Source organism: Xiphophorus hellerii, chromosome 22, assembly GCF_003331165.1.
Source record: "Xiphophorus hellerii strain 12219 chromosome 22, Xiphophorus_hellerii-4.1, whole genome shotgun sequence".
Lineage (NCBI taxonomy): Eukaryota > Metazoa > Chordata > Actinopteri > Cyprinodontiformes > Poeciliidae > Xiphophorus > Xiphophorus hellerii.
The window spans coordinates 15,728,753-15,746,041 of NC_045693.1; the positions used below are offsets into that span (position 1 = coordinate 15,728,753).

Consider the following 17,289-nt stretch of genomic DNA (forward strand, 5'->3'; position numbering starts at 1 on the left):
GTTGAGAAATTTAACTGAGTGAAATATAAATAGTACTGTAAAGTGGCTTAAGAACAAACGAGCATAAGATTATCCCAAATACAGTAAATAGGTAAACCAATTTATGCTGACTTTGCCACATGGATCAGGGTAACCTTCCTGCGCATGCGCAATTTGCATTAACAATCGCCAGAGGTACATCGGTGAGTGTTATAGTATTTTATTTAGCCAATATTTAATTTCGCTTTCTGATCATTTATTATAGTCATTATTAAAGCGGACAGGACGGACACTGTTGTTTTACCTCGATTTTTCGCGGTTTCAACCTTTTGTCGTTTACTGCTAACTGCCAGGGCCTCGCGCTCGTTATTGAACTAGCACGAGGCTAACATGGCAACAAAGCTAACGGTCTGGAAATGCTAGCTGTCTGTTGTGCAGTTGCAGTCCCACTGTTGAATGTGCTTAGAGCTGAATAAGGTGCGTTTGGATAATGTATGGACAGTCATAAGAACGTTGCGTGCAAAAATATTTAATAACAGGCCAATCACTACAACAATTGCCGCTTTAGCTTTCGCCGGACAAATGTGAGAATTCGTGCTACTTTACCTGCTAAGGCTGCTCAACTGTCAGTCCGTGGCTAATGTTAGCTAGATTGACCGTCGAGTTCGCTGCTGTGTCAGCCTCTGTTGAAACCTTAGAAAACTATTTATAAAATGTATTAGGAGCTTTCATATATTTAGGCCATATTTGTCTAAATTATGAAAAAATAGTGCAATAAATATCATTTTGTGATTTGCCACTCTAAAGCCTGTTTAATTTGCGAGCTTTTTAACAGCTGCTTTGTCTGCGTTATTTCAGTAAATTATTTATGAAATTATCTATAATTTAATCGAATTTCTTTAATGCGATTGAAGTACACTTGCAGTAAAATAAAACCGTTCCGTATAATAATTTAAATGCTTTTTTTTTTTTTTTTTTTTTAAAGCTGAGCCTCTCTGTTTCCCTCTGTAGTGCACTGTAAGAAGCTAGTTTACTTGTAAACAATCTCAGTAACTGCATATATCCGGGGACATCTTGTGGCTAAAACCCACACCGATTTCAGTGGAGTACTACCACCTCCACTTCCTTATGTAAATAAACTTTATTTGTCTAAATTTAATTACTGACTCTGAGGTTAATGGACCTTTTTTTAACTCCAATGGCACAACATAGTATTTGCAAAATTATAGATGACTAAATTTAAAACGTTGCTCACCTATACCCAAACATTTCCATCTTTGTTATTAAAAGATAACCAAGACAGCAAATAAAAACCCAATGAAGCTACATGTGGTCATTTTTCATACTCACTTCTTCCTTTTAATACAGTTCAAATTGTGTATCCATTGACGTTACTAATATTAGTAAACAAAATTAATCAAATTAGTGTTGTGTAATCAAATTTACTAATCAAATTAGTAAACACTAATTTGGACTAGAGATAAGAAAATGAATGAACATGGCATATTCATTAAGCTTAAAAAGTATAGATTTTTTAGCTTCAGAATTGTCTTTGATGAGCATAAAAACGCTATAATTAGCATTGTTTATAACAAAATTAAATTAACATAACATGATAAGTGGTAAGCACGTTAAAACTATGGATAATAGTTATTTTATCTTGCTAACTTTGTTTTAAATGTATCCTTTATTTACATCAAAAGTAATGGTCATGTCACCTCTCTAATCTCTTGATTGTGATGCAAATGATTTTATTTATAAGGTAATTGTGCTTTATACCATGCTAAACATTTGTTTTGGACTTCAGTTTGTCTTATATTTGATTTATGTTTTTCAGCAGCAAACAGAGACCTGGTAAACAGAGTCAGCCCTAACCCTGAATGAGTCATGGCCCAGTTCGGGGGACAGAAAAATCCACCGTGGGCAACTCAGTTTGCTGCCACAGCTGTGTCTCAACCGGGTCACTCAGGACAGTCTCTTGACCTCAACAGCCTACACTGTAAGTAAGGCAAGCCGAAGCCTCCGGGCAGATAAACACTTGCTCGTAGGTTTCTCAGAAAATGACTAAGATGTTTCACTTTGGCACATTTTGTTTCTAATAAACGGTCTTAAATTTCTTTGATTTTTTTTTTTTCTACCTATTGATTATATAATATGATTGCACCAATCTGAATTAAATTTGTATGCATTTACCAGCAATTGGAAAGCTGATAGTTGGGTGAAGGTTTATATATTAAAACATAAAAGCAAGCACTATTGGTGATCTCTTAATCAGCAGTATTGATGTACTTTTAAAGATAGCAGTTACTGTTGGGTCTTTATTGGTTCTCCTTTACAGTAACATTATATATGTAGTGACATCTGTCTCCTCATTGTTATTATATTTATTATTGTTTAACTCTTGCAGCTCTAGGGGTGCAGCAGCCGTCTCTCCTTGGAGCGTCCCCCTCTGTGTACTCTCAGCAGTCAGCCTTGGCTGCAGCTTCTCTCAGTAACCAGTCTGCAGCAAACTATCAGCTGTCTCAGCAAACTGCTGCTTTGCAGCAGCAAGCTGCAGCGGCCGCCGCAGCAGCTCTACAGCAGGTCAGTCACAATAGTTGTCCAGACCTCGGGCAAAGATCTGTTCATTTTGTCACTGTCTAATGTAACACTTTAACCACTGGCTATGATCCTGTCATTGTTTGCAGTCACAGATCAATTCAGCTCTTCAGCAGTATCAGCAGCAGCAGCAACAACAGCAGCAGCAGCAGCAACAACAGCAACCTCCCCAGCAACCACCTCAACAACTGTATAATGTACCTCATCAGGTGAAGAACAGTCTTGTATCACTTTTTTGAGTATCTGGACTAAGTTTTGTCTGAAGAAGAAGGTATTCTACATTTTTATTTTAGATTTCTTGCAGCAGCGTATTATAACTTAGCTTTGTTTTATTCATTTTGTTATGCTAATATGTAAGATCATGTATAAATAAGAGTTGTCAAAATGCAATAAGAGAGACAAGACAACTTTGCTTTAAGTTAATAAAATGATCACATTTGTCATTCCTTTTGTTCATTTCACAGCTCCCTCAGCCCCAGCAGGCGCTGATCTCTCAGGTAAATCCAGAGCATACATACCATACAAACTGCTTTAGCGTTTTTCTTTTAATGTTTTCTGTTGATTTTAAAGAAGTAGGAAAACATTTATTACTATTATATGTCACTTTCTGTCCTTGTAGCAAACAATGTGTCTATAAAGTTGAGAGTTTTTAATAATCTCCATCTAACCTTCAGCCCCCCGTCGCATTGCCCACCAGCCTGAGCTTGTCCAACCCTCAGCAAACGGCCCAGATTACTGTGTCGTATCCAACGCCACGTTCAAGCCACCAACAGCAGACGCAGCCTCAGAAGCAGCGAGTCTTCACTGGTGTTGTCAATAAGTTACATGACACGTTTGGCTTTGTAGATGAAGATGTCTTCTTTCAGCTAAGGTGGGGAAGTGTTATTGTCAGACGGTCTGTTACCTTGTAGAAATGAAATACTAGATATAGTTCTATCTATTTTAAGCTACTATAATGTTACACTTTGTGTGTAAATGTCCTTTTTTAAACCTTCCATAGTGCTGTGAAAGGAAAAACTCCCCAGGTCGGTGACAGGGTCCTAGTGGAAGCTGTGTACAACCCTAACATGCCCTTCAAGTGGAACGCCCAACGCATCCAGACTTTACCTCAGCTGGCAAATCAGTCGGTGAGAGCATTCACGGCTTTATGTGCTCTGCTAGTAATTTTCATTTCAAAATGCATTTAAGTCATTCCTGCTTTGCTCTTTTTTATTTGTCTCATTTTCATGAATAACAAATTATTAAAACACTGAACTTCATATATAGAAAAGTTGACAAGTTTCAATGAATTTGTTAGGTTATTACCTTTTAATTACATTCTCGTTGACTTTAAATCAGATGTTGTTGCACATTATTTAAAAAAGGGGATATAAAACCAACTTATTTGCGACTGGTTGAGTCTCTTAAGTAGAGTTTGTCTAGCTATTTGCTTAAGTTTATTTGTCTTTATTGCTCTGAGTAGATCTTGTAAAGTTTGCTGCCTGTCCTCTCCAGCATGCCTGGTGTGATGAAAATGCCAGCTTACTTATTTTATTTCTAAATATCCAGAACAGGATTTCCCAGGTTCATTTTAAACTTTGGAAGACCTTAACCTTGTCGTTTATACTGCATCACTGTTTTTCTTTTTTTTTTTTTTTTTTTAAATCCTTTTATCTCTCTGACCTTTTACTGTTGTGTTCTCAATCCCTCCTAGCTTCAGCAGCAGCCTCAGCCTTTACCTCAAGCTTCCCCACAGCTCGGCAGCCTTTACAGTGAGCCAGGAATGCAGCTCCGCTACACAGATATGCACTCTGCTGCGGACAACAGACAAAATGTAACCATCTAGTCCTGAAATACACACTCTTGCTCACCCATTAGATTTTTGTGTCTGTTTTTGTGACTTTTGTTTTACGTGCAGTATTAATGGGTGATAACAATCTTAACAGTGTTTTTTTTTCCATTTTGTTTCTATATTTCTCCTACAGAAGCTGCTGGTTTACTGTCATTATGGAGTGGGGCCTAATGTTTCCTTAGATGTTAATGTAAAATGTAGTCATTGTTTGTACTGAAAATGTTGCTGATGAGGAATCATTTTTGCAGAAAAAGGTGTAAAAACAAGTCAAAGGCATGACGGTTTATAAATTCAAAGATTTCCACCGACAGTTCCTCACAGTTTGAGGGATTTCAGCCTGTGAAGGAAATCCTCAAGTAACTGAAACCTTGATTATTTCTATTATGTTATTTTAACATAGGTTCTTATGGATTCCACTGAGGTTTTAGTTGCACAGTGGGTTAGAGTAATCAGATTAGATTTGCTGTTCTTTTCTGATCACCCTTGCCACAGTTTTGCACTGATTCAAAATGCATTGAGTTACCCATAAAGCTTTATAGACCTAAAAATGACTTATTAGACCAATTTATGTCATGTGAACAGAAACTGTTATCAACTGCATGCATTAATAGACACAAACATTATTGTTTGTCCTTTTTAAGAAAGATTTACCCAGTTGTTAAACTTGCATGCAATATATTCTTGGTTTTGAAGCATATCCATGATTACTTATACCAGGGGTTCCCAAGCCTTTCTATGCCGGTGCCCCCTAAACCACATTAGACTCTGGCCTGGGACTTCCTTTGTAAACCCACAGACAATGGTACAAAATATTTTTTTTTAAAAACCATTGACTTTTAGTCACTATTCAATAATTTGAATAATGAAGTGGGATGATAACAACCAACTAAAAGTGAGTTTACTTGGCCATGAGTCCTTAGGGGATTTTTTGCAGCAGTGTCCTCCACAGCAGGGCTGCTGAACGGTCCCCCTGTTTGCTTTCTTGACAGAAACATTTCAATTTCTGTCAAATTGAAATGTTTCACAGAAATGTTTGAAATGTTTGCTTGAGGAGCAAAGTAGATTGATGAATTTGACAATCATAAAGATGAGGGTGACGTATAACATTTTAATAAATTATTTTAAGTTATATTGTATAATAGTAATTTAAAAAGTGATTAGAATTTATATTAAAAACAATTCTAATCAAATATGTAGAAAGAAACTATAAAAATACTTGGTGTGTTTATTTCACACTAGGAAAATACACCAAACTATACACTGCACTGGTTATTGGCAGGACTGAGAATGTGGGATGACATGGCATTTAGCATTTTTCACTGGCACATTGGTGACATTTTATTTGATAAGTCGAGACCATTGCCCATGAGATGTATCGCTGCAAAGAAAAAAAATAGCTGATGTTGCCTAACAATGTGGTATAAAACAATCATAGATTCACACCTTGTTGATAAATGCACTATTGCACAGTAGGAACTGTGTTAACACCTTAGAGTTCTAACACATTAGCGGTTATGGTGAACTTTAAAGGTGTGATAACCGAGACTGAGGGTAAAAATAAATAATTACCCCAAATGTTCCAGTTCTACCACATTTCTACTAGGGCTATATTTGGGGATAATGTTTTTTTTTTCTTCAACAGAACTTAAATCACTTCTGGTTAAAATTTGTGCAGTCTCTCCTAAAAGGACCATTGAAAAATCTTTTATGCCAAGCAGTGTTTTTGTTATGGTTTTAGTAGTTATGAACACATCTGTTTTTGTTTTCATATATTTTAGTCTGTTGTAAGTGTTTGGGATTGATTAAAATAGAATAAATATCAGCACGTTTTACACCTTGGAAAAAATAGCAGATGTTACATTTTTTTGCTAATATTAATGTGATACTTTTTTCACAACTGTTGTAGAAAAAAAAAAAATCACATTCCGCACTTTAGCATTGAACTTCCTTACATTGACATCTGCAGCATTCACTTTAAAAGATAAGCATTGCTTGTTCTGTTTGGAGGTAAATCATCAAATTACAAAATGCAAAAATATTAGTTTTCATAATTATGTTTAAAGTTTAGGATAAAGAACAAGACAGAATGAAATCTAAAGCTCTTCTTCTGTTTTAGGACATCCTGTATGAAAAACGAGATTTCTCCAGGTCTTTGTTTCAAGCAGCCCTGTCAGACTTTCTCCCAGCTTCTGTCTTCTGAACAATCACTGATCCACAGTCTAACTGTTTTAGCAGTTGTTTTGTGCAGTCTTTGGCCAGTTCGAGGTTCATTCTGTTCGACCTTTTTCTAAAAAAAAGACATTTCTTTCCCAGATTTAAAAATCTTTTCATGCTTTTTCTTTTTTCCTCCCCTCCATGTTTGGTGTAGAGCCAGGCTCAGGCTTCTAACATGATCAAGTCAGCCCCAACCATGCTGCAGTCGCTACCTCCCCCAACCACGTTCAGTGTTCAAGCCCAGGCCCCCCCACCCTCCCTCCTGCAAGCCCAGCTGTCTGCTGCCTCTCTGGCCCCTCTCCTTCAGAACCCCCCTCAGCCTCTGCTCCCTCAGCCTCCAACCAAAGGTACAATCTCATGCTTTTGGTTTAGAAGTTGATGCAGATTGCTTACTTTCATTATGATTTTTTAGATCTGATTTTAATTTCAGTTTGTAAAACATTAAACCCATAAAGAAGCTTCCTCTTTTTGTGATGTGATGAGTGTTCACCTCTGTGTCCAGATGTATTTGCTGGCGGTTTGCTTCAGCCCCCTGTGAGAATAATGCCGCAGCCGCAGACCCTCCGACGAATCGAGCCTCCGACTCGTTTCACCACCCGAAACGATCGAGGTCCTGAACTCATCCTCCGGACTAAGGAAGAACGCAGGTGCGACGTTTTACAGTCTGAATGTAGCTGTTGGCTCTGGCTCTGTCTCCGCCACATGATTTAATCACTGGAGTGTTTTCATGCAATTCTTCAGCAGAGACAGAGACCGTGAGCGGAGGCGATCTAGAGAACGCTCTCCCACCCGCAAACGATCTCGAGACCGCTCACCGAGACGGGAACGCTCCCCCAGACGTCCACGCAGAGTGCTCCCACGCTACACGGTCCAGTTTTCCAAGTTCAGCTTAGATGGGTGAATATGATCGCTGCTTATTGGGTTGAATGCGGGAATAGATCAAGAATACTTACCAGTATTCAGAATGTGATTCTGAATATGTCAAGAATGTGATTGATGTTTCAACTGCTCCTTATTTTCTTCTTCAGCTCCAGCTGCGACTTGATGGAGCTGCGGCGGCGCTATCAGAGTCTCTACATTCCCAGTGACTTCTTTAACGCAGTTTTCACCTGGGTGGACGCCTTCCCTCTTACAAGACCCTTCCTGTTCAGTAACGTCTGTAACTTCCACATCTTGCACAAAGAAGTAGATCCTCCAGTCAAGAACACAGCTGTGCTGGACCCTCCTGACGTTAACCACACATACAGCGCAAAGGTACAATATTTACTGATAAATATGTTGAATATATGCTGCTTTTTTAAGCTTATAAAGTAGTTAATGTAAAGAATATTTTAAGGTTCCTTTCTGAAGACATTTTGTTTTTGTTGACGGGTTAAAACTGTGGAACAGTTTTTATGTTATGTTCTGTCAGGAAACATCAATAACACTCAAAACTATTCTGTCTATAAATACTAGCTAAACAAATCAATCTGACTCGTGATCAGAGTCTAAAACAACCTGCTGAAGTTTCAAAGATGAAGACAGGCAAGCTCTCGGCTGTCTGATTGGGGTTCAGTTAGATTAATGTACAGCTGTGTATTTCTAAACAAAAGAACCCAAAGTGGTGTTTGTCTTTGTTTCAGGTCATGCTGCTTGCTAACCCCAGTCTAGAGGAGCTTTACCACAAGTCGTGTGCTCTGGCCGAGGACCCCCAGGAAGTCAGAGACTCCTTCCAACATCCTGCTAGGCTCATTAAGGTATGTCAGACCCTCTCTGCATTTTCACGATGATGTATAGAAGCTGTTCCATTGCTGAGCAGCTGTGTGGAAAAATAATGACTGATCTTGGCTCTTTGAATTTAAAAATGATTTTACTTTGTAGTTGTGGATTCTTTGAGGTATGACTATTTCTCCCACCTGCTGGCCTTTTTTCATTCTTTTTATGTCTTTATTGTCTCCGGTTTCCACTCTTTTAACCTCTTCAGCATTTTTCTCTTCCGTATTTCAACCTAACTGTTGTGCTTTCTTTTGCTCCCCTTTCTCTTCGCCTTCAGTTTTTGGTGGGCATGCGAGGTAAAGACGAGGCCATGGCAATCGGAGGTCATTGGTCTCCCTCTCTGGACGGAGCGGACCCAGAGAAGGACCCGTCTGTCCTCATTAAGACAGCCATACGCTGTTGCAGGGCACTCACAGGCATAGACCTTAGTCTGTGTACTCAGTGGTAAGTACTGCTCTTCTCAGAACTTTCATTTATCCCCTATTTACAATATTTAAGCTTAAGAGTTAGTTTAACTCTTAAATTTTATATAAATGATACATTTAATTTTTTTCTACATAAAGCTTGTTCAATATTACTTGTCTCTCTTCTGCATTACTATTATTATTCTGCTGTTAATTTGCAGTTTATTATTATTTGTTGTTCATTATCCTTCTGGAACTTGTGTGTGTTGTCTTGGCTCTCTCCGTGAGATTCTGCTCATACGTTTTGTTGTGATAAAACCCAAACGCATGGACTTGGTGACTGGAAGCTGTAGCCTGGAGCAGAAGACCATTACTTTGTCTTTTTTTATTTCATCATTTGTTTTCTATTCTCCCTGTTAAATATTTTATATATTTAACTGGCTTTCAGTGTCTCTTGATTCTGTCTCTCTTTGCACAACTCTAATGTAGTGCATTAAGTGTATCCTAGGTTTAATGCAGAACGCTCATCCAGTAATTGGCTGAAACTGTAACGGGGTTGAGTTTTGGGGTATTATTATTATTTTTTGTTATTGTCTGTTGTTGTTGTTTTCAAAATGGCTGCCGCAACCTGTGACAACAGATGAAGAGCTGCAGACTGGGTCCATTTGTCTGTGCTGAGTGTTGTGTGGGAGCCGGGTCAATGCAATGATTTCTGTGATCATTCAGTAACCGGATGGGAGGGGAGTAGCTGTAGAAGGCTTGCCCTAGAAAGGCTCGCCTTTGATTCTGTGCCGTGACCAGGATGTTTCTTTCCAATGCACCCTCTTCCTTTGCGACAGGTATCGTTTTGCAGAGATTCGCTATCACCGGCCGGAGGAGACACACAAGGGGCGGACAGTCCCCGCTCATGTGGAGACAGTGGTTTTGTTTCTTCCGGATGTTTGGCATTGTCTTCCTACCCGCTCAGAGTGGGAAGTGCTGTCACGGCGACTCCGGGAGCAGCTGGCTGAGAAGCTGTCGGCCGAGCGAAAGGAGGCGGATGGAGAACAGGCACTGAACCGCTAATCCTTCTCTTCTCATTTCCGCTTCTCACAGGAAGGCACAGGAATTACAAAACAGAAAACACACACACATCGCAGATACACAGCAGACATAAAGCACAGCGCACCCTACAGACACATCAGTACGAACACAGGCATATTAATGCTCCACCAAACCTCACCTAGACTTCTTCTGTTTACTCCTTCTCCACCTGCGCCCCTTTTTCCTCCGCTCGAACTCCTCCATTCCTCCATCAGCACCTCCACCTTCCCTCACATCCAGCAGACACATACAGTGGAAGCAGTGAGACTAGGTTGTGTTGTGCAGGCCCCAGTCGCAAATGGCAAAGCAGCTTCCAGTTCCCTTAACACCTTGTGATTAGGTGCTGTCCTGATGCTGTGATTTATTTTATTTTAATTTTCTGTTAACTTGGACGGCCTAACTGGGCTTTTAAAAGCTTATTCATTAATTTGTTTAATCAATTTGAACCAGCGGTCAGTTCTTAACTCTGGAACTCTGAATTTCAAAACAAGCTGGAAACTGTGGAGCCACTTGCGTGCACATAATGTTTGTTGTAGAAATGTGTATATTTATAATTTTTGTTTTTTTGTTCTTCACATCAATTTGATACCTTCTGACAACGAAAAGAGAATCTCCCCAAAGTCTTGTTGCTTGTCTGTTCTTATTGTTGGATTCAACGCTCTCATTTGGACTGTACATAGAACTTGGTTTTTCCAGGGCCGTATTTTGGACAGAAGTCTCCTATATGATGTAGACATGTAAAACTCCTAAGTGGGAATTCCCCAGACGTAGAGCATGTTAGGGCTACCCTATCCTCAGTTCACCTGATGTACCCACACGCCTTTTGGTCATACCTCTCATTGATTTTTGACCTTTTTTGTGTTCCACAGATTGATTGATTGGCAGCTGGGGGAAATTTCTGTTGGTTTTTTTATTTTTTATTTTTTTATGAGAGCTAGAGAGCTTCCCTGTGTACGCTTCAGTAGCAGTGGACTTAAAACACAGCCAAGCTCACTAGAACAAGGCAGTGAAAGACAGATGAGACCTTGCTTCTTGCACGGATCAACTTTGAAAGCTTATTAAATCCATGAAATGTGCACTGACTGTTGTCCTACCTCTCCCCCCCCTCCCGCCTTCTCTCTATTTGAATAATTTTCTATCAAGGAGGAAGAGGAAAAAGACGACGAAGAGTCTAAGGATGTCAGTATTGCCACTCATTGGACTAAACTTGACCCGAAATCAATGAAGGTAGGGTTCAAAATGAGAAGAAAATTGATTCTAGAACAAAGTTTCTTATATATATTTATAGTTGCATGTGAATAAACAGTGTTTTGCTTCATTTTTCATTATTTTAAGTTAAATGTGCAATAAAATGAAACATATTTATGTTTGCTCCTCTTGTAGGTCAATGACCTCCGTAGAGAACTTGACTGTCGCACTCTGAGCTCAAAGGGATTAAAGTCCCAGCTCATAGCACGCCTCACCAAGCAGCTGAAGGTGGAGGAGCAGGTGGAGGAGTCCAAAGAGCCCGAGAAACCAGAAGTTAAAGTGGCAGAGGAAGAGGAGCCGCCTCGCACCGAGGACGACAAAGAGGTACTGGCTCGACTGTTCATGAGAAAATGGTCTAAAGACGTTTTCAGTCATCTGGTAACGACTTATTAATGACATCAACACATGAAAGTGCCTAAATGTTGAACATGAAGGCAAAACTAGTAATTTAAAATTGTAGGAAAATAGTTTAGCTTCTTCGTTTCCCCCGGAGTTGAAAAAAAAACATGTTTTAGTGAAGATTTTAATGTTTTATCGGAATTTTTTAACATAGGCTTCGGTCATAAGGGTTCTCATTGATGATGTGAGTAATTTTTCTAAATTAATATGAAAAATTTATGAATTTGAAGTTGTATGAAAGTTTAATATGTACTGTTTTTTTAATTTATCTGATCGTGTAAAAAATGATTGTCGTGTTACTGCTCTTTCTCTATTACTTGGCTTAAATTGTGCCTAAGGTTTAAAGCAGTGTTTCCCAACCCTGGTCTTCAAGGCACACTGTCCTACATGTTTTAGAGATTTCCCTGCTTTAATATGCCTGATTCAACTGATTGCAGTTCAACAAATGCCTGTTAATCAGTCATCAATTGAAATCAGCTGGACTGATGCAAGGAAATACCTAAAACATGCAGGGCAGTGTGCCTTGAGGACCAGGGTTAGGAAACACTGCTTTAAAGGGTGAATACTTCCATTGGATTTTCAGTCTTTTCCAGGAAAAAAAAAACATTTTTGATGTTTTCTTTTATAGGATGATGAAAAAAAGAAGCAGGAAGAGCTTGAGCGTCAGCGGAGAGAAAGGCGCTACATCCTTCCCGATGAGCCCACCATCCTGGTGTACCCCAACTGGGCTGCCAAAAATGGCAAATTTGACTGCAGCATCATGTCCCTCAGTGTGCTGCTGGACTACAGACTGGAGGACAACAAGGAGCATTCGTTTGAAGTAAGACTCTCTTTGCCTTTTAATGACTCAAAAGGAAAATTTTGAAAAAGGAGAAACTTGGATACAAAGTTGAGATGGAGAATAAAAGAAAACACTATAGTAACTACAGTATAGTTACATTTATTTGATAAAAGGGTGGAACGAAGACATCCCTCCCTGCTTTTATCATCAAGACCTCTAACGTTGTGTTTATGTGTAGATTAATTAGACACACTTTTACTACTGCAGAGGTTTATTGTCCTGCTTCCTCGCAGGTTTCCCTGTTTGCTGAGCTGTTTAACGAGATGCTGCAGAGAGACTTTGGCTACCGCATCTACAAAGCACTCGCTTCTCTTCCTGCAAAGGATGAGAAGAAGGAAAAAAAGGTCAAAAGGGAGGCAGACAAGAAGGACGCTGAAAAACGGGACATTAAAAAGGAAAAAGAAGAAGAGATTGAGGAGCCGGTAGCAAAAAGGAACAAAGATGATGAGGAGGAGAAAAGAAAGGTAGGTTTAAAAAGCTTAATGCTTTTCTTTATCTGTTAAATGCTTGATAAGTGGCTGTAAAATAATGAGTTATGTTTTGACCCAGTATGATGACAAAACCATCAAAAAGGAGGAGTCTCGGGACGACGATGAAAACGAAGACGAGGGCAGCACAGCCAATGCTGAAGAGTACGACCCCTTAGAGGCTGAAGATGCAGAGGATGATGATGACGACGACGATGGTAATCTACACAGCTTTTGTTTCTCTTCTGTTCAAATTTAAAACTGCTTTATTTTATTTTAATTCAGGTGTTTATTAAATCTGACCCCATGATGTCTAATATGTTTATTTTTCTTTTTGTAAGACAAAGACGACGAAGATTCCAACGACAGGGACAGGAGAGACCGCAGAGACGACCGCAGGTCATCGAAGGACAGATCCTCTAAAGACAAGGTTGGGCCTTCCTCCTGGCAGCTGGATCGTTTTGTTACTGATGTAAAGAAACATTGTTGTTGTTATTCTTGTTTTCTGCACCAGGAGAAGAAGCAGATGGTGACCCAGAACAGAGATCTGCTCATGGCGTTTGTCTACTTTGACCAGAGCCACTGCGGCTACTTGCTGGAGAGGGACCTGGAGGACATCCTGTACACTCTGGGTCTGCATCTTTCTCGCGCACAGGTGAACAAAAGCACAATATTTTTAACTTACTGGGGTCTGTTGCATTATGTTGCTGCCTTTTTAAAGAGATTTGTTGTTGGTTTTTGCCTCATGTTGATTTCTGCTTTTAGATCAAGAAGCTTTTGAACAAACCTGTGGTCAGAGAGTCTTGTTACTATCGAAAACTGACAGACAGGGGAAAGGATGAAGCGGCGGCCTCCCTCAATGAAGCCCATATAGAAAACCTCATAGGTGAGTCGTGTGTCTAGTGTAATAAAACAACCAATTTTAATAACAAACAGAAGCGTTTACTAATGCAAACTATTTGTCTTCTTTTCCTGTCAGGCAACAGAGCTCTGCTTCCCAGTCCGAAAGCTCATGCTTCATCAGAGGCGAGTGAGTCTGGTAATCTGATCGTGTACAATGGAGCCATGGTCGACGTCGGCAGCATGATGCAGAAACTGGAGAAGAGCGAAAAGGCTCGAGAGGAGATTGAGCAGAAGCTTATAACTCAGGATGCCAAAATGGGTAAACAGTGGATTGTGCCTTTTTGTAGTTTTGTAGGAAACAAGCTGCACAATACCAGATTCTCTTCAGGACAATGTTTGCATTCAATTTAGAATTTATTACTGTTATACTAGAGATAACACTGTTACATTGTAATTTCTGACAATAAAATGTAATTTTACAGCTTACAAAGCAGCAAAATTATCCATATAGTTTATTACTGACCACACTGGGTTTAATAACAAGCATCGCAACTATACTGTGGGCCAGTATTGGCTACAGACACCAGTTTAAATTGTGAGGTAACGCTAACTAAAAATACTACATTATCACTACAAACTCTAACAGGGGTCAAATCAAAGATTGTATTGCTGTCAGGTTGTTTGACAAATTATGTTGACTGTTAATTACAATATATAACACACAGTAAATATAAATCTGTTTACTTGGAATGGAAACGAGACAAATAAGGCCTAATTTTGCAAAACTCCTACCACTAGATGGCGTAAAGGTCTCCCAGCATAATGTATAATGTGAATTTGTGGAAATAGTCCAGAGGTGAGTTTGAGAGAAATTTGAAACACAAAAAATGCATGGCATGATCTAATTGCCACTACTCCAAACTTCAAACAGCAGGAGGAAACTCACTAAAAGCACTTGAAACTGCGGGAATTGTTGAACATAAAGTTTTAGTGGTTCTCAAACCGCAGCGTTTTTATCCTACTACCCACTAATCTCCACATTACGGTGTTTCAAATTAAACTTTTTTTGTAGCTGACGGTTTAAAGTTTTGATGGTTCTAGCATTTTGCGTGAGTGAGGCATCCCAACACTGTCACATCTTTGTTGGGCGTCTGTAGAGTTTATGACTGTTTGTCGCAACCTTAGTCACTGTGTTTGCTGTAGCTAAGGAACCATCCCTTTAAAGAGCTTAAAGGTGTTTGTTTTACCATAGCTTTCTGGTAAAGATCGCTCTCACTGGGAAAACAAATGTAACAGGTTTTACTTTACTTTATTACTGACGAAGATTATTGAGCATATAATAAACATATATGCTGTAAAAAGTTATTTACTATGAAGAACAAGCTTAGCTTTTTTTCCAAAGTTTTTTTTTAAATTATAATTGAATAGTGGTTTGACTTTTTTCCTGCATTAACTGTATTGCTATTGATTAATTTCATTATTTAAGAAAGAAATGGAAAGAATGATCATATTTTGTATATATAATAAACCTAGTTCTTTCAATCTTCATTCCTATGTTAAAGCAAAATTTAATGCTTCACTGATCCATCAAAACACTTCAACTGCAGCGTGTTTGAATCCGAAAAGTGTAATATATTCATATTTCGGTTATTAAAATTAGAAAAGAATGAGAGCACGTAAATAAATGATGCAAACCCATTGTTCTTCCTCTCTAAACGAGTTTAACATCTTGTATCTCAAATGTTTAAACTTTTTTTTTTCAGCTTAAAAGAAACAGAAGCTGACAAAATTGTCCAACTTTTTTCTTATCCTGCGTCTCTTCTATTTTGCTAAATTTATGTTTTAAATTAAGCCAAACCTATATTGTTTTTTGCCCTCATCCTTAAATGTGATTTTTATTCCCAGAGGAGGATGCAAAGCTTAAAGCTCAGCTAGAACACGCCAACAAATCCCTAAGCAAGGAGTTGGAGGAAGTGACGAGCGCGCTCAGCCGAACCGAAGAGACTCTGAGAGCCGTGAAGGAGAAAAAAACCATCTATTATGAGCTGATGAGCAACTCAGCCAATTCCTTGATGACCACGGTCAATGGGCTTTTGGATGTATTAAAGAAGGTGCGCAGTGGTCAACATAAGGCTCTATAGGCTCATGTTTTGTGTGTCGCCTATAATAAGCTCACACACTCTGATTGTCACTTCTTTCAGGATCAAGAAGGTGATTCTGGCGAGAAGGCTGCAGGCGATTCCATTCAGACGTCGCAGACAAACGGCGCCGACGAGTAACTTCGGATAGATGAAGCCAACCTGTAATGTTGATCTCAAATTGTAAATATACCCTGAAAGTGTCACTTGAATCTGTTTTAATTGAGCCTTTTGTCTCCCAGGTATGTGTATAATTTAACTGAGAAGTTTAGATCCCCTGCGTGAAGTTTGACCCCCATGTTTTGTTGACTTTTCCCGTTGAGTCGTTTTAACCAGGACAAAGCGTTGAAGCGCTTATTTTCAAACTGACTTAGGTTCAGTTGCTAACATTTTGTTTTGCTGTTGCTTTAGCTTTGTCATGGCCAATGAAGTGCCGTATTGTGGATTTAAATGCCAGTATGTGTGAATGGTACTTGAGTTTTTTTGTTTTTTTTTAACAAGCAATAATGATGCTATTTATGTGCTGGATAATTCAGAGAGAACTATAATGAAAATAAACTGACTGGAGAGAGAAGGTCTGGAGGAGCTTTTTTGTGGTTTTGGTTCAAATTTCTCTCCCTCTCCTCTGTTTGCTCCAATTATGTTTAACATTCAGTTGGTGGTTCATCTGTTTGACTAGTTTAACAGGTTTCTGATGTTTTTTTTGTTTTTTTTAACACGTATGGCTATGCATGGCTCCTGCCTCTCTTGGACCTTTGTTCTGACTGTATCCACCCACTGACTGCTCGGCCAGCCACAGTGCATCCTGTCTTTACTGTGACAAGCATTTGCTGATTTCTCTGATGAAAGGAAACGCGACATGAACCCAAAGTTAATCTCAATGAATGTGTGTTCAGCTGAAGGAATGAGCATTTTGAAATCCATCTCTGAACTGTGTGCTGGTTCCGGTTGTTTCTAAGAAAATTAAAAAAAAAACAAAAAGAGGCTTGATTACATTTAATGTTCTCCAAAGTAGGCGATTTTATTTTTCTATTGAAGATGTACTCTTTGGATGTCTTGTGCAAGAGTAAAGTGGTCCTTTTAACACTACATTGTGTCTGTGTGTGTGTGTATTGCTTAACAATAAAATATTGTGTGTTTAAATGTATTTTTTGGGGGAAAAAACAGTCATTCTAAATAAATTATCAAAGAAAATTGGAGCAGGAGACGTTGCATCCCTCGCCAGAAGATGGCAGCAGAGTTTACAGCCTGTGAAAAAGCAAACAGCTGAAAAACCCAGGATTCACAAGTTATTAAAAAAAAAACAAGATCACTTGCCAATTCTGAATGGTTGCCAAAATGGAGACTTTAATTAATGTTTTGGGCATAAACTATTTCCTCTGAAAATAGTTCATAGTTTTACTTAGACATTTTTGAAGGAACTGCAATTTATTCATTATTCACTCAATCTTGCACCGATATGTACTGTAAGTCACTCAAGCAAATGGAG

The 17,289-nt window shown here is 38.9% G+C and overlaps 1 protein-coding gene across 4 annotated transcripts; it reads left to right on the top strand.

Moving 5' to 3' along the window:
* The first annotated feature begins 91 nt into the window (after positions 1-91).
* Positions 92-16,889, top strand: ccar1 (cell division cycle and apoptosis regulator 1). 4 transcript variants are annotated; one of them, XM_032553130.1, is made up of 26 exons: positions 92-182; positions 1,817-1,978; positions 2,387-2,562; positions 2,667-2,786; positions 3,042-3,074; positions 3,252-3,448; positions 3,578-3,704; positions 4,271-4,390; positions 6,777-6,969; positions 7,125-7,269; positions 7,364-7,519; positions 7,651-7,876; positions 8,245-8,358; positions 8,655-8,821; positions 9,621-9,831; positions 11,008-11,091; positions 11,248-11,436; positions 12,140-12,331; positions 12,586-12,816; positions 12,902-13,037; positions 13,161-13,249; positions 13,334-13,474; positions 13,585-13,705; positions 13,799-13,981; positions 15,568-15,773; positions 15,864-16,889. In XM_032553130.1, exons 2-26 carry the CDS (start codon positions 1,867-1,869, stop codon positions 15,939-15,941), a joined length of 3,747 nt encoding a protein of 1,248 aa, XP_032409021.1. In that variant the 5' UTR covers positions 92-182; positions 1,817-1,866; the 3' UTR covers positions 15,942-16,889. The 4 variants fall into 4 exon arrangements, with proteins under 4 accessions (XP_032409021.1, XP_032409023.1, XP_032409024.1 ...); XM_032553132.1 differs by having other exon boundaries at positions 7,367-7,519; XM_032553131.1 differs by having other exon boundaries at positions 161-182; positions 1,820-1,978.
* Positions 16,890-17,289: the final 400 nt, after the last annotated feature.